The 27,816-nt window shown below is 43.8% G+C and overlaps 2 protein-coding genes across 2 annotated transcripts; both read right to left on the minus strand.

Annotated features, from left to right (window-relative positions):
• On the minus strand, positions 1-27,209 carry LOC147724827 (uncharacterized). The gene is made up of 7 exons (XM_086918114.1): positions 27,059-27,209; positions 14,454-14,724; positions 13,995-14,158; positions 10,302-10,578; positions 9,846-10,009; positions 2,646-2,919; positions 1-2,348 (listed from the first exon to the last, which is right to left on the minus strand). The coding sequence occupies exons 1-7, from the start codon at positions 27,207-27,209 to the stop codon at positions 2,183-2,185; spliced, it is 1,467 nt and encodes a 488-aa protein (XP_086774240.1). The 3' UTR covers positions 1-2,182.
• LOC147724828 (fucolectin-like) lies at positions 5,716-7,601 on the minus strand. Its single transcript, XM_086966620.1, has 3 exons — positions 7,494-7,601; positions 6,183-6,523; positions 5,716-5,890 (listed from the first exon to the last, which is right to left on the minus strand). Exons 1-3 carry the CDS (start codon positions 7,599-7,601, stop codon positions 5,716-5,718), a joined length of 624 nt encoding a protein of 207 aa, XP_086822746.1.
• Positions 27,210-27,816: the final 607 nt, after the last annotated feature.

Raw genomic sequence — 27,816 nt, forward strand, 5'->3', positions numbered from 1 at the left:
GAAGTTTAAAATGTTTATTTTAACTATCATGCTCTAGTATGCAGTATATGTGCCACAATAAGAAAGAAGATGCTTAACACAAAAATGGTCAGCATAGTAAATAGTCCAGAAATCATAAAAGGAGCTGGCATTATATAAGACAGGGTAGCCTAACCCCTCTACCCTTCCACAGAGGCAAAATGATTATCTATCAGATCTCTAGGTGTTAGCAGAACACCCCGTAGCTTAGCATACACAGATAACATTTCTACATTTTAGGTGCTTTCACAATCCCTTCCCTGGAAAGATCCCTCTCCAAGTGTGTTGTTACCTATCTGTGCATACCTATATGACAAAAGTACATGTTCCCAAACAACAGCTGCATCTGCATGTTTGTCTGACCAGACTACAATAATAAGGGGCATTGTTATTTGACCTTTTCTATGGTGTTCAGACTAAATCCCAGGAAAAAAAGAGAACGCAAAACAACAGCAAGGTCTGTGTGAAAGTACAGTGTGGCACAAAGCAAAATAAGTTTGTATAGTAACGCGCGCAAAGCAGTGGGCAGTCTGCAATGTGCTCATTCTAACATAGGGGAAATGACAATGGGCCTGCAGGGGACATATGATAGCAAGTTTCTTATAAATTGAGCAGTGGCACTGCTGTTATCAGCTTGTAATTTGTATCTAGCTCTCCTATTCTGGCTGTAAATGTAAGTTTAATAAAACGTTTAACTTTCGTCCATGATCCTTCCAAGTAGGCTATCAGTCAGATGGATACAGGAAAGGCTGAATTTAAAGGTAATAGCCACGGTAGAAAAGACGTGGAATGTATGTTGAAGAGAATTAAAATGTTATAGCAATTTTGAAAAAAAGTTAAGCATTAGTTGATATTCTGTCCTGAGTATCGCGACTGGGTTGAAGCCATATCACCCTGATCATTTTTAGTATACTCCTTGGGGAGACTTAATCATAAAATGTTTACTCCACAAAGAGGTATTTTTAATCTTCATACTGTCTAGTCCACGTTCTGCTAATCTCAACCAAATCTGATAGCATAACTTGGGTATGAAAATAATTTTCAAGAGCTCCTTCCTGAGTGTGAGTTGTAGCCCACGCCCCCCACCATTGGATAAGGGTGTGAGGAGGAGCCCAATGATGAAGCATGCCATCTAGGGGTAAATTATGTTGTGGATCAGAAAACGTGGGTTTCTGATTAAACCTATGTGATAGGTCATCATTGCCTGGATGCATTCAATGTGTATTTTGGTGGATTCCCTTAGCAAGGTGTGAGGGGACGACTCATACACCGATCAGGTTGTTGTTTTTATGCAGGGAAAGTCGTCAACCCTAGTGTGGCAGAAGAGGGCTGCCATGAATGAACTGTGAACGTTGCTGCACTGAATGGTTATGGCCCAAGTGCAGTGTGATGCCAGTGACCCCCACAGGCCAGATAGGGCCACTGTGAAGAGTATTGCCATATCGAGTGGGCCATAGCCCCTGTATGGATGTAAGCTGGTGGATCCATATGCCAGGAGGGGCCACCGTGAGGAGATCCTCTGTGCTAATCTTGATGGAGCGTGTGTACAGTGAAGACGCTGACCCTGTATGCCAGACGGGGCAACTGGGACCAAGCAAGAAGTGTGACCTGGTCGAGATCATCATCAGAAACGAGAGGCAGCTGTGGTGATGCTAGGGGACCTACACCTTGACTGACAACTAGCGCGAGGACCTTTGCACCACTACCGATAGGAAGAGCAGACTTACACAAATTGGTGGAGCAATGAGAAACCCCTAGCTGCTGCACAACCACGTGGGAGGAACTTGAGGACAACCAACTGCATCCTGTTGGGTCGTGGGTGAAATACTTACCAGAGACAGCTGCTGCTCCAGCTTTTGTGGAGGGGGTACGCTTGGAGAATCAGGTTGCTACGATACTGGTGGTTCCACTTAAGCCTGATACAGAGTCGAAATGGGTCTCTGACTAGTAGTGGGACATAACCTAAATAGAGAATGACCATTACCACTAGCTTGAGGGAAGTGGGACTTAGGGATCGGCCTATAAAATACTAGAGCCCTGACCTCATTGACTGTGTACATTGTTTGTGAATGTTGTATTTAATTTTGGGAAGGTAGCTGTAAATAAATACTTATTTTTTCATAAAAGCAAGTATTCCCCCCCCCCCCCCCCCTTCTCCTCAATACTAGCACCCATGTGGCTGCTGTGGTGAAACACCGTATACTTCCACTCCGCACAGGGTGAGGTATTCCCGGCGGCCTGTGATGACGACACTGATATAGCGGCCCACCATCCCTTTGCAGCAGAGCGTAGTTATGGCTCCGGCACGTATGTCAGTGATGGTGCCACACCTGTACAACCAGAGACACAACCAGAAGAACAAAGTTAGGCTGATCAGTTTTTTATGCAAGCCCACCCATGGGTATTATACATAAGATGCGAAGGAAAAGATGGAGTTTAGGACAATGCATTATGAAGTATGAGGAAGATCTATTAAGAGTTGCATCACAAATCAGCCAATCAAAGAGGAAAGGTATATTGAGTAGCTACTGACCAACAAGGTTATGCTAAACACTGTTGTAAAAGTGTCTCCAATATCAAGCTCCCCTTGGCTCACTGCAGTCAAATGCACAATTAGCAGAACTTACACAGGGTTGTTGTTGTTCTCATTGTTTCCGACCCGAACTTCAGCATCTCGGAGTCGTTCAGGGCAGCAGTCGGCGGCGGCATGCACCACCACAACAGTTCCAATAGGCTGACTTTGTCCTAAGTCCACTTTCCACCATGGATTCATGTCCCCGTTGGTGGCAGTACAGTACTTTTTTAAGTCGTTTCCATTGCGGTCGTTGTTGAGTGGGTATGATGGCTGGCCGAGGTATGGATACAGGCTGCTTTGTGAAGCCGTTCCTTCCAGTGCCAAATCTTAAGGTCAAAAAGGAAAGCAAATGGGTAAGTAGAAGATAGGTTGAAAAACTTGCTCGACACAAAATATCAACTCAAAAATATCAACCTACAGCAACATCGAGTGCAAGGTTTTAGTTTGTACAATATCCTCAAGGTAGGGGATGTGGTTTTAGAATAGTAAATCAATAATCCACTATGTGTGCTTGCCTTGACAGTGTGGTGCAAGTCACTATTTTGCAGCAGTTTAATATATTTGTGGTAAACTTAACAACCCAAGTCAGATTGCTCCATTAGTGAACTTGGTGGAGATTTATTGATTTATAGCACAGCCACCAAAGTTGTCATGCTAGAGAGGGCAGGACACCACCATATGTACTTAAATATTGCACTACTGTTCTCGTCCTTAGCCCTGCCTGCCTAGTGCCATGCACATACCTTTGCAACTAGTGCATTGACATAGGTGGGATGTCTAGCATAGGCATTGCCTGCAAGGGTACCTTTCCTATACAAAATATTATGCTTAGATAGACTTAAAAGCGTTTCCCACATTAAATGCGTGCTGTACAGTGCAACACACATGCAATATGTGAAAAGTTAGACGAATAAAAAACATTTCTCCTTGTGAGCGCCTTTCTCGAGTAGGCATATTGTGTAGTGCATGGCCCTATCTATCTTTGTTAGTGGATAGTGTGATAACGCTCATGTGCCATTCGTGTAATGCCTGCTTCATGCAAAGTAGTGTTCAGTTATGTTACTTCTAGGGCAACTTTTAAGTTTTGCACTGTAAAGTAAAAGATTTGTCAACACTTTGCACCAGTTTGCATCAATTCTTCTGGCTATCGCCAGTGCAAAGTGTTGATAAAGCTAAATCATGATGTTATAGTCTGTACAACTGTATTCAGATGGTTTCATGTGCAAGCTTGACATTTTACCCTGCATAACCCTATACAGTTAATTTCATTAGAGGCCCTGGCCTGCTAGTCTCCCAGATATGTGAGGGGAAGTACCCAGGAAATCCAAACTCATCTGCCCTTGAATATAGAGCACCAGTGCCTGCCTGCTTGCCAAGACCTATGTGCCCTTTAAGGAAGAGGAGAGTGTTGGAGGGAGCGAGGTCCGGTGGGGAATCCTGGTAAGGGTCAGCTTGCTCCAGCCAGATTCTTTTGGAACACCAGTTTGGCCCTGTAAGCACACTATCTCTGAGACTGTGAGTTGAGGCCTGAAAACCTACAGTTTGCCACAGAGGCGAACATATTCACATTTGAAATAGTCCACTGGTTGTAGGATCTTTTAAAAAATATTATTGTTTTGATCTCCACAGATTTTTCTGCAGAGTAATATCCAACATTTTGGTCCTGATGATGCCCCACATGTTAGTAGGGTATGTGAATGGCATAAACATGTTGGCCTGAGTATCCCCACTGGGTTGTAGTCATATCACCCTAATAAGTTTTAGTATACTCCTTGGGGAGACTCAATCAAGAATGTTTTACTCCGCCAAGAGGTATATTTAATCTTCACACTGTTCACACCCCACTCTGCTATTCCTACCCGCATCTGATAGCTCACATAGGGTCTAAGAATAATCTGTAAGAGCGCCTCCCCAAATAGGAGTTGTAGCCCAAACCCCCAATCATTGGGTATGTTTGTGAGGATGATCCCTTTGATGAAGTGTACCTCCTAGAGGTGGGTGTGGGTTCTCGTCCTTAAAACAAAAGTTTTGTTGTGGATCAGAAAACTTGTGTTTGTAATCAATCCTATGTGATAGGTATCCCTTGATTGTATTAATTTTTTGTGTGTTTTGGTGGATCCACCTAGCAAGGTGCGAGGAAACAGTTGCTGCACTGACCTGGTCATTGCCCACATGCAGGTAAATTCTGCAACCTTCGCATGTAAGAGGAACATTGCTATAAAGTGAATGGTGAATGCTACAGCACAGAATGAGTTATCGCCCATATGCAGTGCGATGTCGGTGACCTCATACGCCAGATAGGGTCACAATGAAGAGGGTTGCTGTGCCAAGTGTGCTGTAGCCCATGTAAAGTGGCAAGCTGCTGGGTCATTATGCCAGGAGGGACCACTGTAAGGCGAACTGCTGTGCCTATCTAGATGGAGCTTGTGTACAGTGTAGAGGTGGTGACTCTGAATGCCAGGGTGGACAACCGGGACCAAGTAAGAAGTGTGATCTGGTTGAGATCGCCAACAGAGGCAAGATGCAGCTGTGGTAACACTAGCGGGCCTGCACCTTGACTGACAACTAGAGCCAGAACCTATGCACCACCCCCATTACTTATAGGAAGTGCAGAATTACCCACTTTGTAGGAGTAATGAGAACCCCACGACTACTGCTGCTGCACAACCACATGTGAGGACCGCGAGGACAACCGACTGCAGCCTGTCGGGCCTCAGGTGAAATACTTACCAGAGACAGATGCTGCTGCAGCGCCTGTGGAGGGGGTATGCTCAGAGACTTTGATCACTCTGATCCTGCTGGTGCACATAGGACTGATTTTGGGCCAGTCAGCCCCATGGGAACTTGCTTGCCAGATATAGCTTTAGCGCTGGAACACTTGTGATTTTAAATCCGAGTCAGAGTGGGTCTTGGACTAGTAGTGGAGCATAACCTAAATGGAGATTATCCACTATCACAAGCTTGAGGGAAGTGGTCCTGAGAGATCTGCCTATGAAACATTATAGCCCTGACATCAGCTGACTGGGTATTGTTTGTCAATGTTGTATTTAATTTTGTGGTGGTAGCTGTAAATAAATGCTTCTTTTTTCATAATAGCAAGTATTCCCCCCTCCCACTTCTCCTCAATACCAGCACACACTTGGCAGCTGTGTCGACACAACACCGTATACTTCCACTCCACACAGGGTGAGGAATTCCCGGCGGCCTGTGATGACGACACTGACATAGCGGCCCACCATCCCTTTGCAGCTGAGTGTGGTAATGGATCCGGCACTCAGGTCAGTGATGGTGCCGCACCTGTACAACCAGAGACACAACAAGAAGAACAGAGTTAGGCTGACCGGTTTTCATGAGAGCCCACCCACCAGTATCATACATAAGGTGCAATGGCAAAGATGGAGTTTGAAACAATGTATTATGAAGCTTGAGGAAGATCTATTAAGAGGTGCATCACAAATCAGACAAAGAGGAAATGTATATTGAGTACCTGCTGAGCGACAAGGTTATGCTAAACACTGTTGTAAAAGTGTCTCCAATATCAGGCTCCCCTTGGCTCACTGCAGTCAAATGCACAATTAACAGAACTTACACAGGGTTGTTGTTGTTCTTGCTGTCTCCGACCCGAACTTCGGCACCTCTGAGTCGCTCAGGGCAGCAGTCGGCTCTGTTCACCACCACAATAGATCCAATTGGCTGACTTTGTCCTAAGTCCACTCTCCACCATGGATTCATGTCCCCGTTGGTGGCAGAGCAGTACTTTCCAAAGTAGTTCCCATTGCGGTCGGTGTTGAGTGGGTATGATGGCAGCCCGAGGTATGGATACTGGCTGCTTTGTGAAGCTGTTCCTTCCAGTGCCAAATTTTCAGCTAAAAATGAAACGCAAATGAGTAGAAGATGGGTTAAAAAACTAGCGTGATACAAAATATCAACCTGCAGCAACATTGAGTGAAAGATTTGAGTTTGTACACCATCCTCAAGGTAGTGGATGTGGTGTTAGAATATTAAATCTATACTCCACTATGCATGCTTACCTTGACAATGTTGTGCAAGTCACTATTTTGCATCAGGTCATATATTTGTGGTTTTCTTACAACCAGCAGTGGGTGATGGTGCGGGGGTGGGGTGGGGGGATTTCGAGGAACCACTACTAGGGAAAATCAAATAAATGATTTATTTTCCCTCATCGTCATCTTTCGAACCCCACCCAGCGGGCCCTACCACTCTTACCTGCAGAAGCTGCGGCTGCTTACAACCCAAGTCAGATAGCTCCCTGGATGAACTTGGTGGAGATTCACTAATTTATAGCGCAGCTACCAATGTTGTCCTGCTAGAGAGTGCAGAGCGCCCCAGTATGTACTAAGATATGGCACTGAAGTTCTCATGCTAAGCCCTTGCTGCCTAGTGCCATGAGTATACGTTTGCAGCTAATGCAATGATGTGTGTGATGTCTAGCATATGCTTTGCACTGCAATAGTACCCTTTCTGTACAAAATACTATGCTTAGATAGACTCTAAAACGTTTTCCACATTATATTTGTGTACTGTACAGTGCAATACACATGCAATATGTGAAAAGTTAGACAAATAAATAGCATTCTCCTTGCTAGCCCCTGCCTTGAGAAGGCATTATTTTTTAGTGCATTAACCTGTCTACCTCTGTTGGTAGATAGTGTGAGAACGCTGTGTACAATTCATGGAACGGCTCCTTTATGCGAAGAGGTGCATCATTATTAAGCCCGGGCATTGTACTCCGCTCCATCAGCGGAGTTAGCAGAGTTTTACCAACTCTGCTCTCCGTTGGGAACGTGGAGTTGAGGCAAAACTCCGGCTCCATAGCAGAGCTGAGTACACCCCTAAGCTCCTGCTCCGCAGCCCATAAAAAGACGCAAAACCCACTTACCTGCTCTGGTGTCTGCAGGCAGCCCTCCTCCTTGCTGTGGTTTCTTTCCTCCTCACCGCTGTCCTCGCTACAAACCCATACATTTCTCTTCTTGGGTTGACTACGCATGCACAGTCCACCAAAGACGTAAAATGTAGGGGTTTGCGACCGACAACGAGGAGGAGGATGTCGGCAAGCATGAGACACCACGGCTAGGTGGAGGGCGGCCCACAGACGCCAGAGAGTAGGTAAGTGTTTTTTTTGTCTTTTTAAAATTGTCGGTAGGACTACGGTGGAGCAGAGCGGAGTTCCACTGAGTTTTTCTTAACTCCGTGGAACTCCGCAGAGTGCCACTCCATGTACTCCACCCACACCTGATTATTATGTTACTTCTAGGGCAAATTTCCAGTTTTGCACTAGAAATTAATACGTTTGTCAACCCTTTGCACCAGCTTGAGTCAATTCCTCTGGCTTGCTCCAGTGCAAAGTGTTGATAAAGCTGAAACTTTTTGTTTTAGTCTGTACAACTGTATGCAGATAGTTCCATTCGCAAGCTTGAAGTTTTACCTTCTACGACCCTATGGAGTTAGTTCCATTAGAGGTCAAGGCCTGCTATGCTTCCACCTGGGTCAGGAGATATTACACAGGAAATCCAAGACCATCTGCCCTGGAACCTAGAGCACCAGCGGCTGCCTGCTTGCCAAGACTAATGTGCCCTGTAAGGAAGATGAGAGCATTTGAGGCAGTGTGGCCTACTGTGAAATCATGGTAAAGGTCTCCGTGCCCCAGGGAGATTCTTTCAGCAGTACAGCAGACCAGTTTGACCCTGTAAGCACACTATCTGTGGGACTAGGAGTTAAGGCCTGAAAACCTGACGTTTGCAGTTTACAACAGCAGTGAGTATATTTACATTTGAAATAGTCCACTTGTTGTACGACCTTGTTCGCAATATTATTTTTTTCTTCTACACCGACTTTTCTGCAGAGTGATATCCAACCTTTTTGGTCCTGATGGATGCCACACACATGCTAGTAGGGTATGAGAATGATATAAACATGTTGGCCTGAGTATCACGACTGGGTTGTAGTCATATCACCCTAATCATTTTAGTATACTCCTTCGGGAGACTTAATCAAGAATGTGTTCATCCACCAAATATTTTTAATCTTCACAGTGTTCACACCCCACTCTGCCATTACTACCCACATCCGATTGCTTACATATGGTCTGTGAATAATCTGTAAGAGCTCCTCCCCGAATGGGAGTTGTAGCCCACATCGCCAACCATTGGGTAAGCTGTGAGGAGGAGCCCTATGATGAAGCATACCACCTAGGGGTGGGTTTAGGTTCTCGTCCTTGAAACAAAGATTTTGTTGTGGATCAGAAAACTTAGGTTTGTGATCAAACCTATGCGATTGCGATAGGTCTCCCTCGATTAGATGCATTAATTGTGTGTTTTGGTGGATTCCCCCAGCAAGGTCTGAGGAGACAGCTACTGCACTGTTCTGGTTCTTGCCCATGTGCTGGTACATTCAGCAACACTCAAATGCCAGAGGAGGACTGCCATAAAGTGAAAAATGAACGCTACTGCACTGAATAAGTCATCGTCTATGTGCAGTGCGATGTTGGTGACCTGGTATGCCAGATAGGGCCCCCATGAGGAGACCCACTGTGCCGATCTGGATGGCTCTTGTGTACAGTGGAGAGACAATTACTCTGAATTCCAGAGTGAGATAACAGGCACTAAGCAAAATAAATTTGATCTGGTCGAGATAGTCCAAAGAGGCAAATGGCAAGTGTAGATACACTTGTGAGTCTGCACCTTGACTGAAAACTTGCGCAGGCAGCTTTGCACCACCCCTGCTACCTACAGGAAGAGCAGAACTTACCCAGCTTGGAGAAGCAATGAGAACCCCACGGCTGTGGGTGAAATACTTACCAGAGACAGATGCTGCTCCCGCGCCTGTGGAGGGGTTATGCTCAGAGTTCTGTGGCAGGGGTATGCTCTAAGACTTCGGTCACCCTGATCCTGCTGGTGCACGTAAGACTAATTTTGGGCCCGTCAGCCTCAAGGGAACTTGCTTGCCAAATAGTGCTTTCGCGCTGGAACACTTATGATTTTAATACCGAGTTGGAGTGGGACTCGGACTAGTAGTGGGGATAACCTAAATAGAGAATACCCATTACCTCTAGGTTGAGGGAAGTGGGAATCTGAGATCTGCCTATGTAGCACTAGAGCCTTGACATCAGCTAACTGTGTATTGTTTGTGAATGTTGTATTTAATTTTGTAGTGGTGGCTGTAAATAAATGCTTCTTTTTTCATAAAAGCAAGTATTACCCCCCTCCCACTTCTCCTCACTACCAGTACACACTCGGACTCGATAGCTGTGGTGGCAGAACACCGTATACTTCCACTCCACACAGGGTGAGGTATTCCCGACGGCCTGTGATGACAACACTGACATAGCGGCCCACCATCCCTTCGCAGTAGAGTGTAGTAACGGATCCGGGACTAAGGTCAGTGATGGTGCCGCACCTGTACAACCAGAGACACAACAAGAAGAACATAGTTAGGCTGACCGGTTTTCATGAGAGCCCACCCACCAGTATCATACATAAAGTGCAATGGCAAAGATGGAGTTTGAAACAATGTATTATGAAGCTTGAGGAAGATCTATTAAGAGGTGCATCACAAATCAGACAAAGAGGAGATGTATATTGAGTACCTGCTGAGCGACAAGGGTATTCTAAACACTGTTGTAAAAGTGTCTCCAATATCAGGCTCACCTTGGCTCACTGCTTTCAAATGCACAATTAGCAGAACTTACACAGGGTTGTTGTTGTTCTTGCTGTCTCCGACCCGAACTTCAGCACCTCTGAGTCGCTCAGGGCAGCAGTCGGCTCTGTTCACCACCACAATAGATCCAATTGACTGACTTTGTCCTAAGTCCAGTCTCCACCATGGATTCATGTCCCCGTTGGTGGAAGAGCAGTACTTTTCATAGTAGTTCCCATTGCGGTCGGTGTTGAGTGGGTATGATGGCAGCCCAAGGTATGGATACTGGCTGCTTTGTGAAGCTGTTCCTTCCAGTGCCAAATTTTCAGCTAAAAATGAAACGCAAATGAGTAAGTAGAAGATGGGTTAAAAAACTAGCGTGATACACAATGTCAACTCAAAAATCTCAACCTGCAGCAACATTGAGTGAAAGATTTGAGTTTGTACACTATCCTCAAGGTAGTGGATGTGGTGTTAGAATATTAAATGTATACTCCACTATGCATGCTTACCTTGATAATGTTGTGCAAGTCACTATTTTGCATCAGGTCAATATATTTGTGGTTAACTTACAACCAGCTACGGTAGGTAAGAGCAGTGGGTGATGGTGCGGGGGTGGGGGGATTTTGAGGGACCACCATTAGGGAAAATTAAATAAATGATTTATTTTCCCTCATCGTCATCTTTCGAACCCCACCCAGCGGGCCCTACCACTCTTACCTGCAGAAGCTGTGGCTGCTTACAACCCAAGTCAGATAGCTCCCTGGAGGAACTTGGTGGAGATTCACTAATTTATAGCACAGCTACCAATGTTGTCCTGCTAGAGAGTGCAGAGCGCCCCAGTATGTACTAAGATATGGCACTGAAGTTCTCATGCTAAGCCCTGGCTGCCTAGTGCCATGAGTATACGTTTGCACCTAATGCAATGATGTATGTGTGATGTCTAGCATATGCTTTGCACTGCAATAGTACCCTTTCTGTACAAAATACTATGCATAGACAGACTCTAAAAGTTTTCCACATTATATTTGTGTACTGTACAGTGCAATACACATGCAATATGTGAAAAGTTAGACAAATAAATAGCATTCTCCTTGTTAGCCCCTGCCTTGAGAAGGCATTATTTTTAGTGCATGAACCTGTCTACCTCTGTTGGTAGATAGTGTGAGAACGCTGTGTACAATTCATGGAACGGCTCCTTTATGCGAAGAGGTGCATCATTATTAAGCCCGGGCATCGTACTCCTCTCCGTCAGCGGAGTTAGCAGAGTTTTACCAACTCTGCGCTCCGTTGGGAACGTGGAGTTGAGGCAAAACTCGGGCTCCATAGCAGAGCCGAGTACACCCCTAAGCTCCCGCTCGCAGCCCATAAAAAGACACAAAACCCACTTACCTGCTCTGGTGTCTGCAGGCAGCCCTCCTCCTTGCCGTGGTTTCTCTCCTCCTCACCGCTGTCCTCGCTACAAACCCATGCATTTCTCTTCTTGGGTTGGCTACGCATGCACAGTCCACCAATGACGTAAAACGTAGGGGTTTGCGACCGACAACGAGGAGGAGGATGTCGGCAAGGATGAGACACCACAGCTAGGTGGAGGGCGGCCCACAGACGCCAGAGAGCAGGTAAGTGTTTTTTTTCTCTTTTTAAAATTGTCGGTAGGACTACGGTGGAGCAGAGCGGAGTTCCACTGAGTTTTTCTTAACTCCGTGGAACTCCGCAGAGTGCCACTCCATGTACTCCACCCACACCTGATTATTACGTTCCTTCTAGGGCAAATTTCCAGTTTTGCGCTAGAAATTAATACGTTTGTCAACCCTTTGCACCAGTTTGAGTCAATTCCTCTGGCTTGCTCCAGTGCAAAGTGTTGATAAAGCTGAAACTTTTTGTTTTAGTCTGTACAACTGTATGTAGATGGTTTCATTAGCAAGCTTGAAGTTTTACCTTCTACGACCCTATGGAGTTAGTTCCATTAGAGGCCAAGGCCTGCTATTCTTCCAGCTGGGTCAGGAGATATTACACAGGAAATCCAAGACCATCTGCCCTGGAACCTTGAGCACCAGCGGCTGCCTGCTTGCCAAAACTAATGTGCCCCGTAAGGAAAATGAGAGCATTTGAGGCAGTGTGGCCTACTGTGAAATCATGGTAAAGGTCTTCGTGCCCCAGGGAGATTCTTTCGGCAGTACAGTAGACCAGTTTGACCCTGTAAGCACACTATCTGTGGGACTAGGAGTTAAGGCCTGAAAACCTGACGTTTGCAGTTTACAACAGCAGTGAGTATATTTACATTTGAAATAGTCCACTGGTTGTATGATCTTTTTCGCAATATTATTGTTTTTCTTCTACACCGACTTTTCTGCAGAGTGATATCCAACCTTTTTGGTCCTGATGGATGCCACACACATGCTAGTAGGGTATGAGAATGATATAAACATGTTGGCCTGAGTATCACGACTGGGTGGTAGTCATATCACCCTAATCATTTTAGTATACTCCTTCGGGAGACTTAATCAAGAATGTGTTCATCCACCAAATATTTTTAATCTTCACAGTGTTCACACTACACTCTGCTATTACTACCCACATCCGATTGCTTACATATGGTCTGTGAATAATCTGTAAGAGCTCCTCCCCGAATGGGAGTTGTAGCCCACATCGCCAACCATTGGGTAAGCTGTGAGGAGGAGCCCTATGATGAAGCATACCACCTAGGGGTGGGTTTAGGTTCTCGTCCTTGAAACAAAGATTTTGTTGTGGATCAGAAAACTTAGGTTTGTGATCAAACCTATGCGATTGCGATAGGTCTCCCTCGATTGGATGCATTAATTGTGTGTTTTGGTGGATTCCCCCAGCAAGGTCTGAGGAGACAGCTACTGCACTGATCGGGTTCTTGCCCATGTGCTGGTACATTCAGCAACACTCAAATGCCAGAGGAGGACTGCCATAAAGTGAAAAATGAACTGTACTGCACTGAATAAGTCATCGCCTATAAGCAGTGCGATGTTGGTGACCTGGTATGCCAGATAGGGCCACCTTGAGGAGACCCACTGTGCCGATCTGGATGGCTCTTGTGTACAGTCGAGAGACAATTACTCTGAATTCCAGAGTGGGATAACAGGCACTAAGCAAAAAAAATTTGATCTGGTCGAGATAGTCCAAAGAGGCAAGTGGCAAGTGTAGATACACTTGTGAGTCTGCACCTTGACTGAAAACTTGCGCAGGCAGCTTTGCACCACCCCTGCTACCTACAGGAAGAGCAGAACTTACCCAGCTTGGAGAAGCAATGAGAACCCCACGGCTGTGGGTGAAATACTTACCAGAGACAGATGCTGCTCCCGCGCCTGTGGAGGGGTTATGCTCAGAGTGCTGTGGCAGGGGTATGCTCTAAGACTTCTGTCACCCTGATCCTGCTGGTGCACGTAAGACTAATTTTGGGCCCGTCAGCCTCAAGGGAACTTGCTTGCCAAATAGTGCTTTCGCGCTGGAACACTTATGATTTTAATACCGAGTTGGAGTGGGACTTGGACTAGTAGTTGGGATAACCTAAATAGAGAATACCCATTACCTCTAGGTTGAGGGAAGTGGGAATCGGAGATCTGCCTATGAAGCACTAGAGCCTTGACATCAGCTAACTGTGTATTGTTTGTGAATGTTGTATTTAATTTTGTAGTGGTAGCTGTAAATAAATGCTTCTTTTTTCATAAAAGCAAGTATTACCCCCCTCCCACTTCTCCTCACTACCAGTACACACTCGGACTCGATAGCTGTGGTGACAAAACACCGTATACTTCCACTCCACACAGGGTGAGGTATTCATTGCGGCCTGTGATGACAACACTGACATAGCGGCCCACCATCCCTTCGCAGTAGAGCGTAGTAACGGATCCGGGACTAAGGTCAGTGATGGTGCCACACCTGTAGAACCAGAGACACAACAAGAAGAACAGTGTTAGGCTGACCGATTTTCTTGCTAGCCCACCCATGAGTATTATACATAAGGTGCAACGGTAAAGATGGAGTTTGGGACAATGTAATATGAAGCTTGAGGAAGATCTATGAGGCTTGCATCACAAATCAGCCAATCAAAGAGGAGAGGTATATTGAGTACCTACTGAGCAGCCAGGTTATGCCAAACACTGTTGGTAAAGCTTCTCCAATATCCAGTTCCCCTTGGCTCAATGCAGTCAAGTGCATAATTATCAGAACTTACACAGGGTTGTTGTTGTTCTTGCTGTCTCCGACCCGAACTTCAGCACCTCTGAGGCGCTCAGGGCAGCAGTCGGCTCTGTTCACCACCACAATAGATCCAATTGGTTGACTTTGTCCTAAGTCCAGTCTCCACCATGGATTCCTATCCCCGTTGGTGGAAGAGCAGTACTTTCCAAAGTAGTTCCCATTGCGGTCGGTGTTGAGTGGGTATGACGGCAGCCCAAGGTTTGGATACTGGCTGCTTTGTGTTGCTGTGCCTTGCAGTGCCAAATCTTAAGGTCAAAAAGAAAAGCAAATGAGCAAGTAGATAATAAGTAGAAAATCCAGCTGGATAGAAAATATCAACTCAAAAATATCAACCTGCAGCAACCTCGAGTGCAAGATATGAGTTTGTACAATATCTTCAAGGTAGTGGTTGTGGTGTTAGAATATTCAATCTATACTCCACTATACATGCTTGTCTTAACAATGTTGTGCAAGGCACTATTTTGCAGCAGGTCAATACATTTGTGGTTAACTTACAACCCAAGTCAGATAGCTCCATTAGTGAACTTGGTTAAGATTTACTAATTTATAGTGCTGTTCCTCAGGCTGTCCCACTAGAGAGCGCAGGGCACCCCCATATATAATAAGATATGGCACTTTTGTTCTAGTCCTCAGCCAAGGCTGCCTAGTACCATGCACATACCTTTGCAACTAGTGCAAAGGTGTGTCTGACTTCTAGCAAAGGCTTCGCATTGCGACGGTATCTTTCCTGGAGAAAATACAATGATTATACAGACTCTAAAGTGTTTACCACATTATATATGTGCTGTACAGTGCAACACACATGTATTATGCGAAAGTAAGATGAATAAAAAAATGTTTCCTTGTTAGCGACTGCCTCATAGAGTCGTCATTTTTAGTGCACAACCTGTCTACCATTCTTGGTAGATAATGTGAGAATGCTCATGTACCTCTCATGGAAAGCCCCCATCATGCAAAGAAGTGCACTAGTATGTTAGTCCTAGGGCAAATGTACAATTTTACACTAGTTTGTATCACTTCTAGCTTGCGTCAATGCAAACTGTTGATAAAGCAGCCCCCTAATGTTTTAGTCTGTACAACAGTATGCAGATGGTTCCATTAGCAAGCTTGATGTTTTTTCCTCTACAACCCTATGCAGGTAGTTCCATCGGAGGCCAAGGCTGGGTAGTGTCCCAGCTGGGGAACAACCTTTATAACGCAACTTTTAGCACGCAGTGCTATTACAACGCAGACTTTAAAACGAAAACCATTACAATGCATTACACTGGGGGGCGCTCTAGGATTGGGAATAGTTTTAATTTACTATCCAACACCTTCCCTAGTGTCCACGGGGACTGGTTTTGGAATAGTAAATTAAACTATTCACAATCCAGCACCCCCCAGTGTAATGCGTTGTAATGGAATGCGTTTTAAAACTTGCGTTGTTACAGCATGCATGGTAAAAGCATGCGTTGTAACAACGTACATCCGTCCCAGCTGGGTGAGTGGACGTTATGCAGGAAAATCTAACCCCACCTGCATTACAAGCACTCGTCCCCCTACTACTCCAATCACTCCTTGATCCCACCCTTTTGGATGGTGGTTTCAACTCATGACCCCTCAGCTTGACTCAAGCAACACTTCTGTGCGTCTTACGCATGATCTGGTCAACTGGACTACCTCTTTGGCCTTCTGACTCCTGGCGCCTACTCCATCATCAGGCCAAGGAATACACTTTTTACTCTCACTCCCATATATCCCACGATATGCTTATGTACCTCTTTCTGCCATCTGCTGATGCTGTCATACTGCTCAATGCACATATCCCCCCAAATGCACTGACAGACCATGCCTCTATCATTTTGACTCTTAGACCTGCTAGACACCAACAACTCAGTCAATGGCTCCTAAGCGCATGGTAGCTCACTGACTCCGATTTTGCAGACTTCCTTCATACACACATTTCATACTGCTTTAAAGATAATGCAGCATTCTTTACCTCCTCCACCACAGTCAAGGAGGCCCTGAAGGCAAAACATCATGACCATATAATCTCCTGCTATTTACGCACCTGTAGACTTGTAAGAGGGCCTGACAATTGAACAGGACCTCTGCTTAGCCGACGAGGCCTACAACGCTAACCTCACTGCCCACCTGAAACATACAGCAGATTTAAACAAACGTGTACTCCGCTAGAAACAACTGAACACTACGACCTCTGCTCACCTTACCACACAGGATTGGATCTATGAGGTCAGGGAAGGCTGGGAAACTCCTGTACTGGTGACAAGACAGGACCTGGCTCTTCACCTGATCCCTTCCATTATTATGGAGATTGGTCAAGAGGCAGCAGACCCACACTCAGTAAAGCAGGAGTTTGCCCGTTATTTCACAAGCCTTTATGTCGACCGCCCAACACCGGAGGCTGAACTACTTCATTCTATTGTGGAGGATCTCATTCGCCCCCGACTAACCAACAGTGGCAGGCAAGTACTGGAGTAACCCATTATGGCAGCTGAAATTACATTAACCATAGGGGCACTCCCTAGTAGGAAAACACCAGGCCTCAATGGTATTCCATTGGAAGTGTATAAAAAATTCACCTCTTTGCTATCTAACCCCTACTTGCAATGTATGAGGAGCCACTGGAGGTGGGCAAACTCCTGTGTGATCTTCACAGACCCACAATATCTGTCATCCTTAACCCACATTACTAGCCCCCCTCCAGGGATTGTGGATACTAGAGGCCTATCTCCGTTCTTAATGTTATGTTATTGAGTATTTCTAGAGCGCACGTTCACCAAGCGGTCTCTTGGTGCTAGGAAGCAGATCGATATTGATCCACAGTTATTGTGAGCCATGTTTTCAGTAGCTGTCTAAATCTGACATAGTTAGTGGTAGTCCTGAGTTAAGTGTCAATAAATTCCAAGCTCGGGTAGCAATGACGGGGAACTTACACCGACTGGTCCTTAATTTTTTGCATGGTGAAATATCCAAATAGTGTAGGTGTCTGGATCTCAGTTCTCTGGTAGGACATTATTTACTAACTCAGGATTTACCAAAGGTGAGGCAGTTCATTTGTAAGGCCTTAAATACTATAAAGCACACCTTGAACATGGTTCTCTGTACCACAGGCAGCCAGGGGAGTTTCCTAGTCACCTGAGAGATGTGTCCATTTTTAGGTAGACAGTATGTTAGACGGAGAGGCCTGAGTTTGCAATCGCTGGAGCCTACGCAGAAGAAATTTGAGGAGGTCCAAGTAAAGGGAATTGGCATAGTCAATGCATTACAAGACTAAGCCTATTATAACTTGGATCAAGGCCTCCCTTGTCAAGAATTTCTTTATCTTTTTTATGCACCAGAGTTGACAGAAGCATGCCAATGTCACTAAGCCTACCTGCTGTTTAAATGATAACTCCTCATCAACGATGACCCCAAGGCTTTTTATCGTCTTTTTGGGCAAAGGAGGAAAGCCCATCTCGCTTGGCCAGAAGGAGGGATTCCAATGATCCACCTTATTTTGTGTGATAACAATCTCAGTTTTATCAGAGTTTAACTTCATGTGGTTACTGTTCATCCAAACACGAGTGAATAGCATTGTGTCATGAAATTGCTGTCTAGACGTGGAACTGTTGTTGATCATAAATAGCAGTTGCATGTTGTCAGCGTAGTTGAAGATGTTGATTTCCTTCTTTTTAAAAGAGCTTAACAAGGGGCGGATGTAGATGTTAAAAAGATGAGGAGATAGAGAGGAGCCCTGTGGCACCTCACAGTTAGGTTGAACCTCTGTTGAATTGAACGGTGGTAGTCTAACCGATTGAGCTCTGTCACTCAAAATCGAAGTGATCCAGTCGAAGACTGTGTCCAATAGCCCTGCGGTTCTGACACGGTCAGCCAAAAGGGTGAAGTTGACGGTGTCCAAAGCCACAGGCAGGTTAAGTAACACCAACACTTGGGTATTACCACTGTCTACTTCCTTGCACATGTCCTCTCTTAACCCCTTCGGTGCTCATGACGGAATGGTTCCGTCATGAGCACCAGTGCTCCTGTGCTCATGACGGAACCATTCCTTCATGAGGCCAAGGGCACGAAATCCCTCTGCTGTAAATAGCAGCCTCTGGGGGGCCTCGGGAGGTGGGGAAGAGCTTCCCCAACCTCCTGAGGCCCTCCCTTTGTGTTCAAAGTAATGACGATTGTGCGTATGGCGCGCTTATGTCATTACATTGAAAACAAAACAGTTTCAGTGTTTGTGGGGCTATCTCAGCCCCCGAGCACAGAAACACTTGGGAGAGGTATCGTTAGAAAGGGGAGAATCTCCCCATTCTAATGGTACCCTTTCCTAGTGGATCCCTGCTTGGGAGGGCAATCCCCAAGCAGGGATCTACCCACTAGCACCAGGGAAGGAGTAGCAGCCCCTTGGGCAAGGGCCTTTGCTCCCCCCCATTGCGTTTTGGGGACACCAGTCTTTCTGCCACCCTGGGGGGCAGATGGGGACAGTAGACCCCATCTGCCCCGGGAGGGGGAGGGGGGATAGAAGGCCCACTAGCACCAGGGATTTTTTGTCCAAAAATTTACTTAGGGTGGGGGCTGCCCAAAACACCCACAACCCCTCACCAAAATACAGCCTTTCTGCCCTCCCTGGGGGCAAAAAGCCATTAGACGCCAGGGATTTTTTTTGGGTAAATAAAATGAGGGTGGGGGCTGCCCAAAATGGGCATCCCAAAGCCTCCACCTCTCCACCCCCCCCAAAATTACAGTCTTTCTGCTCTGTAGCGGTCAGTAGCCCCCAATCCGCCCCCCCCCCACCGGGGGCAGAAAGCCGATTAAAAACCAGGTATTTTTTTTGTTATTCATGTAGGTGTGGGGGCTGCCCAAAATGGGCATGACAATACCCCCACCCCAAGGGTGACCTGGGGGAATGCTAGGTGGTAGGAAATTTGTGTCCGCCAGATGATGACTTTCCCTCACAAAAATGTGTGGAAAAAGTGATTTTTTCCGCCAAATGTAAGGTTTGCAGGGGATTCTGGGTAAGATAAAGTTGGGGGATCCACACAAGTCATACCTCTCTATAATCCCCCGGGTGTCTAGTTTCCAGAAATGTGTGGGTTTCCCTAGATGGCCACCGAGCACAGGGCCAAAAACTCAGGTGACCCCCCTTGCAAAACCAGGTCGTTTTGTGAAAGGCAATTTTGAGGTCGCCTCAATACGTTTTGTGCCCTTGCCTGTCGCAGGTACTTGTTCCTCCCACACGAGTGAGGCATCATTTTTATCAGGAGACCTGTGGGTGGTAGGAAATTTGTGTCAGCCCGGTGATGCCACAACTTTCCCACACAAAAATATGTGGAAAAAGTGATTTTTCCAGCTAAATTTGAGGTTTGCAGGGGATTCTGGGTAAGAAAACATTTGAAGGATCCAAGTAAGCCATACCTCCCTGGAATCCCCCAGGTGTACAGTTTTCAGAAATGTGTGGGTTTGGTAGGTTTCCCTAGCTGGCCGCCGAGCCCGGGGCCAAAAACCCAGGTTACCCTCCTTGCAAAACCAGGTCGTTTTGTGATAGACAATTTTGATGTTGCCTCAATTCGTTTTGGGCCTTTGCCTGTCGCGGGTAGTTGGGCCTCCCACACGAGTGAGGCACCATTTTTATCGGAAGACCTGGGGGAGCCCTGGGTGATAGGAAATTTGTGTCAGCCCGGTGATGCCACAACTTTCTCAAACAAAAAAATGTTGAAAAAGTGATTTTTTCAGCTAAATTTGAGGTGTGCAGGAGATTCTGGGTAAGAAAAAGTTGGGGGATCCACGCAAGCCATACCTCCCTGGAATCCCTCAGGTGTCTAGGTTTCAGAAATGTGTGGGTTTGGTAGGTTTCTCTAGCTGGCCGCAGAGCACAGGCCAGAAACCCAGGTGACCCCCCCTTGCAAAACCAGATCGTTATTTGATAGACAATTTTGATGTTGCGTCAATACGTTATTAGGCCTCCCACACGAGTGAGGCACCATTTTTATCGGGAGACCTGGGGAAACGCTGGGTGGTAGGAAATCAGTGTCAGCCCAGTAATGCCACAACTTTCCCACACAAAAATGTGTGGAAAAGGGGAGTTTTTTTCAGCGAAATTTGGTAGGTTTCACTAGTTGGCCGCTGAGCACCAAAACCCCAGCTGCCCCCCCCCCCCATCCCCCCCTTGCAAAAGCAACTTTCAACCACAGAAATGTGAGGAAAATGGGGTATTTTTGACAAATTCTAAAGGTCTGCAAGGGATTATGGGTAACAGAACCTGGTGAGAGCCACACAAGTCACCCCATCCTGGAGTCCCCTGGAGTCCCCTGGGTGTCTACTTTTTAAAAATTTATAGGTTTTCTAGATTTCCCCAGGGGCCGGCAGAACTAGGGTTCACAATCTACAGCTAGGCACTTTGCAAAAAAAATGTCAGTTTTCACTGTAAAAATAAAGTGTGTTCACCTTGTGTTTTGGACCGTTTCTTGTCGCATACACTAGGCCTACCCACACAAGTGAGGTACCATTTTTATCAGGAGACTTAGGGTAACACAGATTTGTTGAGCAACTGTTATTACCTATTGACTTACGATGCATTTCTGCCTTCCAAATGAAATACGTGTAAAAAAGAAGTCATTTTGAAAAATAACCTTTAAGTCTCATGCTAGTGTGGGTACTCACAATTTCGGAAATGTGCTAATATCTGCAATTTCTAAACTCTATATTTTGTTCCAATTTAAGAAAATACATGGGTGTCTTTCATACCGATTTTTCCATGTACATATTTCCCCAAATTAATTGCTATATAACGGAACATAATGAACAACCATTGCAAGACGCTGCTCAGTTATTGGCTCTGGGTTCGTCGGGTTCTTGGTGAACCTACTAGTCCTATATATCCTCACATTCAAAAAGGTCTAGCGGATCTAACAGTGTATTGCTTTCAAACAACTGTCACAATTAGAAGAAGTTACAGGTGAAAACGTTGGCCCAAATGGCTGTTTTTTTCCAACTAATTTTCAATTTTTCCTATATTTAACTGTTAGTTTCTATGAAGAAACCTTGAAGGATCTACACAAGTGACCCCTTGCTGAATTTCGAATTTTTTCAACTTTTCTAAAATGTATAGCTTTCCAGGATCCATTATTGCTTTCATACCCATTTCTACCATAAACTGGAAGGAGGTTGAAAGCAAAATAAATAGCAAACATAGGCTATATCCCAGAAAAATGCCAAAACGGTGTAAAGAAAATGTGCTTTTCTGACAAATGTCTGATTGTTCCTGTAAGCTGGGAAAATGCTGATTTCAGCACCACAACTACTTAGTTTATACCATTTGCAGGGATAAAACCAGATGCTTTCATCTGTAGCCCTTTATTCCTATTTTTCCCAAAATAAACAAAGTTTACCTGTATTTTGGATAATTTCGGGGTCCCCTCCAGGGGAAATCCACAAATCCTGGGTACCTTTAGAATCCCCATGATGTTGGAAAAAAAGGACGCAAATTTGGTGTGGATACCTTATGTGGTCAAAAAGATATAGGGACCTAAGCGCGAACTACCCCAAATGGCCAAAAAATGGCTTAGCACAGGGGGGAAAAGGCCTTGCAGCAAAGGGGTTAAGGGCATGATTACTGCTCTGTGGAATGTGCTGGCCGGAAACCCGCTTGACACGGGACTAAAAAGTCTGACTCCTCTAAAAATGAACAGAGATGGGGACCTAAATGAGCCTCAAGTAGTTTTGCCAGATATGGCAGAAGGGAAATTGGCCGATAACTTTTCATATCCAAAGGATCTGCTCCCACTTTCTTTAGAATAGGTGCAATGATTGCTCTTTTAAAGGAATTTGGAATGATCCCGGTATGGATTGATTGGTTGAGAAGTGACAGTGTTAAATCGGCAAAGTAAATTATTACTACTCTCAGGACCTACGAGTGACAATTATATTTTGGGGATCCAGACTGACTCTGATTCAAAGATTGGCTAGATCCAGCGTGTGACTATTAGGATCACGTAAAGATTAATTATTGTTTGTAGAGCAAGAAGAAATGCTTTTTTTGATGGCCCCAATCTTGTTCACAAAAAAAGCATTGAAAGAGTCACACAAGGTTTGGGTAGTTATAGCCGGGAGTGTTACTCTATTTAAATTAGCGAGGTCGGAGATGATCCTAAATATCTCCTTTATGTGGGCAACCCTGAGGCCTCGATCCCAAGTGTCTTACATATGCTACAGATTTATGCTGATGCTTCAGGTGTCATTGTGAAGTGGTCAAAATCTACCTTTTTATCCCACTCCTGGGCTACCATAATGATATGCAGGCCATAACCCTGTTTTAATGCTCCAAGGAACATTTCCACTACCTAGAGATAAATATCGCCCTCTCACAACATTAAGCATAGGAACCCAACATCACACTTGGTGCAGAGAAGAAATATTACAGCAAAAATATTGTGGGACAGAAATATCGCCGCAAAAATATCGTGGGGAAGAAATATCGACAAAAAATATATAGTTGACAAGAATATAGACTTGACAGGTAAGTAATATCGATTACATAAATATCTTTGTATTAAATATCGTTTGCAAAAATATAGTTTACAAAAATATCGATTTATTAATAATTGTATGTATTTTAGTGTTTTTAATGAGAATTGTTTGTCATTTTATTACATGTTTTAGAGTTTTACTAGGTATGAATTTATTTTAAGTTTAATTCTGCGTTTTTACTTCCGTAGCGGGTTGTGGGTTTATAGGGGAATAGGGTGGGAAGTAATTTAATTTTATAAAATGTATTGAATAATTAATGTGTTAATTGATTAATAAATAATAGTTTAATAATAAGTTGTTAATTGATTTCAATTAGTCAATTAATAAATAATTATGTTGATTGCTTAATTATTTTAGGTGTGTGTTGTGGTGTTTATATGTGTAAATTGTGTGAAGGGTGGTAAGTAATTACCTTTTTTTATTGATTTATTATTAAATATTTTAAAACTAATTACCATTAATTAATTAGTAATTATTAATTGTATTGTGTAATTCATTTTAGGTGTGTGTTTTGATATTAATATGTGTAAAGGGTGTGAAAGGTGGTAAGTAATTAATTTTGCATTGATTAATTAATAAATAATATTAATTGATAATAATTAATTAATTAGTAATTATTATCTTTGTTAATATTATAATAAATAATATATGATGTTAATATTGGAAATTAATTTAATAAAAATGTTGATGTTTTTTTCAAATTGTTTTGGGCTCCAGTGCTTTCCCTACTGTTGCACTCACTGGAGTGGAACAGTAATTGTTACACCTACGCTATCCAGGGCTTTCCCTACCATTGCACTCATTGGAGTGGGAATAGTAATTTTAACCTCTACACTATCCAGCGCCTTCCCTACTGCTACACTCACTGGAGTGGGAATAGTAATTATTACCCCTTTGCTATCCAACTTTTTAACTACTAATGTTTTTATTTGGTTATTAAATGTATGTATTATTTTTTTTAAATAGTTTAATGTGTTAACCCCTTAAGTGCTGCTGACGGCCAATGGTCGTCAGCAGCGCTACCTCCCCAGTGCTGCGCACGACCATTGAACGTCCATTCAGCACTAGTTCTAATGGACAGCGCAGCACTGGGGAGAAATGTTTACACGCAGCTAAGGTGTTAATTAAATATAGAATATTTTATTTTAAATTATTTATATATGTGTTTTTTTATTTCTATATAATTAAAAAAGTTTATAAATTCAATAAAGATAATAGTTAATAAAATGTATGTATGTAAATATATGTATATGTACACCTTTTTGTGTTTATATTTAATAAATTATGTTTATTCATTATAATTATTTTAAATATATATTAAATGTAATTTATTTTGTTAATATTATTTAAATCATTTATTTCAATGTATGTTATCTTTTTAAAGTCGATATTTTTTACATCTATATTTCTTACATCAATATTTTTGAGTCGATATTACTGTACTCACCTATTTAAGTATAGGGATTTGATATTTTTGTAATCAATATTTTTACATCGATATTTTTTTCATCGATATTTTAACATGGAACCATCATTCTTCTCGTTTCTACAGCCAGGAGGGATATGGCCCACTCAGCCACTCTCGCCCTATTCAAGATTGTGAGATTTCTCTACACCCTGCAGAACTAACCCCACCCCACCCCCCTTCTTTTTTCTGCACACTACAAGCAGAGATAACAAGCTTCCTTTAGCATGGGGGCCTACCACGTATCTCTTTCGGAAATGTGTGTTACACGCCTACGAGGGCAGTTTGGGGTTCTCTGATCTCCAATTATATTACTGGCCACCCACCTTCTCCTCATCACCGACTGGTTCTTCGCTGACCACCAGGATCCCGCCATCACGGCGGACCTCATGAAAATAAAACACCAATGTACCCTTAATCTACTCTACTTCTTTAATGGACCTGGGAGATGGACTTTGCAATTACCTAAGAGAATGTGTTTTCAAATCCTGGGGTGCCCTGAGAAACAGTATATGATATAGGGAGACAGGATATCCTACTATGAATCTATCCTATCCATGGGATGCGCTTTCTGATGTATACCTTTCTCCTACTAAAGATAGTGGCATCGCAACGCTCGACTCAATACAGCTTTATGGTTACTTGATTTGCTTTTCCTGATTATGTTCTCTAAACAGATAAATATATATAAACAAAAGACCACCTGCCCTGGAACCTAGAACACCAATGTGCCCTGTAAGGAAAAAGAGAGTGTTAGAGGGAGCAAGGTCAGGTGGAGAATCCTGGTGGAGGTCTCCTTTAAGATTCTTTTGGCAGAACAACAGACCAGTTTGGCTCTGTAAGCACACTGTCTGTAGGACTGTGAGCCGAGGCCTGAAACCTGACCTTTTTAGGTTACAACAGCGGACGAACATATTTACATTAGAAATAGTCCACTGGTTGTTTGATATTTTCACAATATTATTGTTTTTATCTACGCAGATTTTTCTACAGAGTGATATCCAACAGTTTGTTCCTGATGAATGCCATACATACATTAGTAGGGGATGTATGACGTAACATCGCATACCTTTACATCGCACACCATTACAACGCAATTTTTATAACGCAGATTCCTTTACAACGAATGCCTTTACAACGCATGACATTACATAGCAGATGCTATTACAACGCATGCCATTACAACGTAAGTATAGGTAAGTATATTATTTTATTAAAAATGTAATTAATAAATATTTAATTATTTAAATAAATTACATTATTTTTAAATTAATTTATTTGTATATATATATATATATATATATATATATATAAAAAATAGTTTAGGTGTTTATAAATAATATTCTAACTCTGGGGAGTGTAATAGTAGGGTAAGTGCTGGATAGTGTAGGGAAAAACATTACTTTAATTTTATTTTTTAAAGAACTATTATTACAAAAGAACTATTATTAATAAATAATAAAATTATTAAAATTAATATTTTAATTTATTTAAATTATTTATTTAAAAACTGAACCCTAAAAATACCCCAGTTCCCCAAAACCCTAAAAATACCCCTGTACGCCAAAACCCAAACCTAGCCCTGAACCCTAAAAATACCCCTGTACCCCAAAACCCAAACCCAGCCCTGAACCCTAAAAATACCCCTGTACCCCAAAACCCAAACCCAGCCCTGAACCCTAAAAATACCCCTGTACCCCAAAACCCCAACCCAGCCCTTAACCCTAAAAATACCCCTGTTCCCCAAAACCCAAACCCAGTCCTGAACCCTAAAAATACCCCTGTACCTCAAAACCCAAACCCAGCCCTGAACCCTAAAAATACCCCTGTACCCTAAAACCCAAACCCAGCCCTGAACCCTAAAAATACCCCTGTACCCCAAAACCCAAACCCAGCCCTGAACCCTAAAAATACCCCTGTACCCCAAAACCCAAACCCAGCCCTGAACCCTAAAAATACCCCTGTACCCCAAACCCCAAACCCAGCCCTGAACCCTAAAAATACCCCTGTACCCCAAACCCCAAACCCAGCCCTGAACCCTAAAAATACCCCTGTTCCTCAAAACCCAAACCCAGCCCTGAACCCTAAAAATACCCCTGTATCCCAAAACCCAAACCCAGCCCTGAACCCTAAAAATGCCCCTGTACCCCATAACCCAAACTATATATATAAAATTACTTAAATTAATTTATTTAATTTATTTTTAATATTTTTTAAATTAATTAAAAAAAATTGTAATAAAAAAATGTTTAAATAAAATGATATACTTACCTATACTTACGTTGTAATGGCATGCGTTGTAATAGCATCTGCTATGTAATGTCATGCGTTGTAAAGGCATTTGTTGTAAAGGATCCTGCGTTGTAATGGTGTGCGTTGAAACAGTATGCGTTGTAAAAGTTGCGTTGAAACGGTTGCATACCTTAGTAGGGTATGAGAATGTCAAGTATATCTAGACCTGAATATCACAACTAGGTGAAGTCATATCACCCTAATAATTTTTAGTATATTCCTTGGGGAGACTTATTTAATAATGTACTCCACCACAAGGAATTTTTCATCTTCACCCTATTCACACCACATGCTGGTATTCTCACCCAAATCTGGTATTTCATTCTCACCCACATCTGGTGTGAGAATGCGCCTGTAGATGGTATGATGAAGCAGACCACCTAGGGGTTGGTAAGGCTTCTCGTACTTAAAACAAACAACTTTGTTGTGGATCAGAAAACTTGGGTTTTTGACCATACCTATGAGATAGGTCCCCCTTGCCTGGATGCATTCATTGTGTGTGTTGGTGGATCTCATTAGCAAGGTGTGAAGAGATGACTGCTGCACCAATCGGCTTGTTGCCCGAAGTGGAACGTGAACGTCGCTGACCGAATGGGTCATCGGCTGGGTGCAGTGTGATTTTGGTGACCCCATATGCCAGATAAGGTTGCTATGAAGAGTATTGCAATGCTGAGTGGTCCGTAGTCCATGTATGGTGGCAAACTGGAAGATTCAAATGCCAGAAGGGGCCACTGTGAGGAGACCCACTGTGCCTATTTGGGTGGAGCCTGTGTACAGTGGAGAGAGAGTGACCTCGTGTGCCAGAGGAGGCAACTGGGGCCAACCAAGCAGTGTGACATGCTCGTGATCATCATCAGAGATGAGAGGCAGCTATTGAGGTGAAGCTAGCGGGCCTGCACCTTGACTGATGACTAGCACCAGGACCTTCACATCACCCCCACTAACTATATGAAGAGCAGAACTTACGTGGCTTGGAGGAGCAGCAAACCACTCTATCGCTGCTGCTGTACAACTACATGTGAGGAACTAGAGGACAACCAATTGCAACCCGTCAGGCCATCAG

The sequence above is a fragment of the Lissotriton vulgaris genome, chromosome 4_1 (assembly GCF_964263255.1).
Source record: "Lissotriton vulgaris chromosome 4_1, aLisVul1.2, whole genome shotgun sequence".
NCBI classification, from domain to species: domain Eukaryota; kingdom Metazoa; phylum Chordata; class Amphibia; order Caudata; family Salamandridae; genus Lissotriton; species Lissotriton vulgaris.

Excerpts from the sequence above, each read along its gene's own strand:
- LOC147724828 (XM_086966620.1), bottom strand. The coding sequence starts at position 7,601 with ATGCGTAGTCAACCCAAGAAGAGAAATGTATGGGTTTGTAGCGAGGAC. Across the intron at positions 6,524-7,493 it reads GCCTGCAGACACCAGAGCAG|GTTGATATTTTGTATCACGC; the intron begins GTAAGTGGGTTT and ends ATGTTGCTGCAG. Across the intron at positions 5,891-6,182 it reads AAGAACAACAACAACCCTGT|GTGCGGCACCATCACTGACC; the intron begins GTAAGTTCTGTT and ends CTGGTTGTACAG.
- LOC147724827 (XM_086918114.1), bottom strand. The coding sequence starts at position 27,209 with ATGGTCAAAAACCCAAGTTTTCTGATCCACAACAAAGTTGTTTGTTTT. Across the intron at positions 14,725-27,058 it reads GAATGAAATACCAGATTTGG|ATTTGGCACTGCAAGGCACA; the intron begins GTGAGAATACCA and ends TTTGACCTTAAG. Across the intron at positions 14,159-14,453 it reads AAGAACAACAACAACCCTGT|GTGTGGCACCATCACTGACC; the intron begins GTAAGTTCTGAT and ends CTGGTTCTACAG.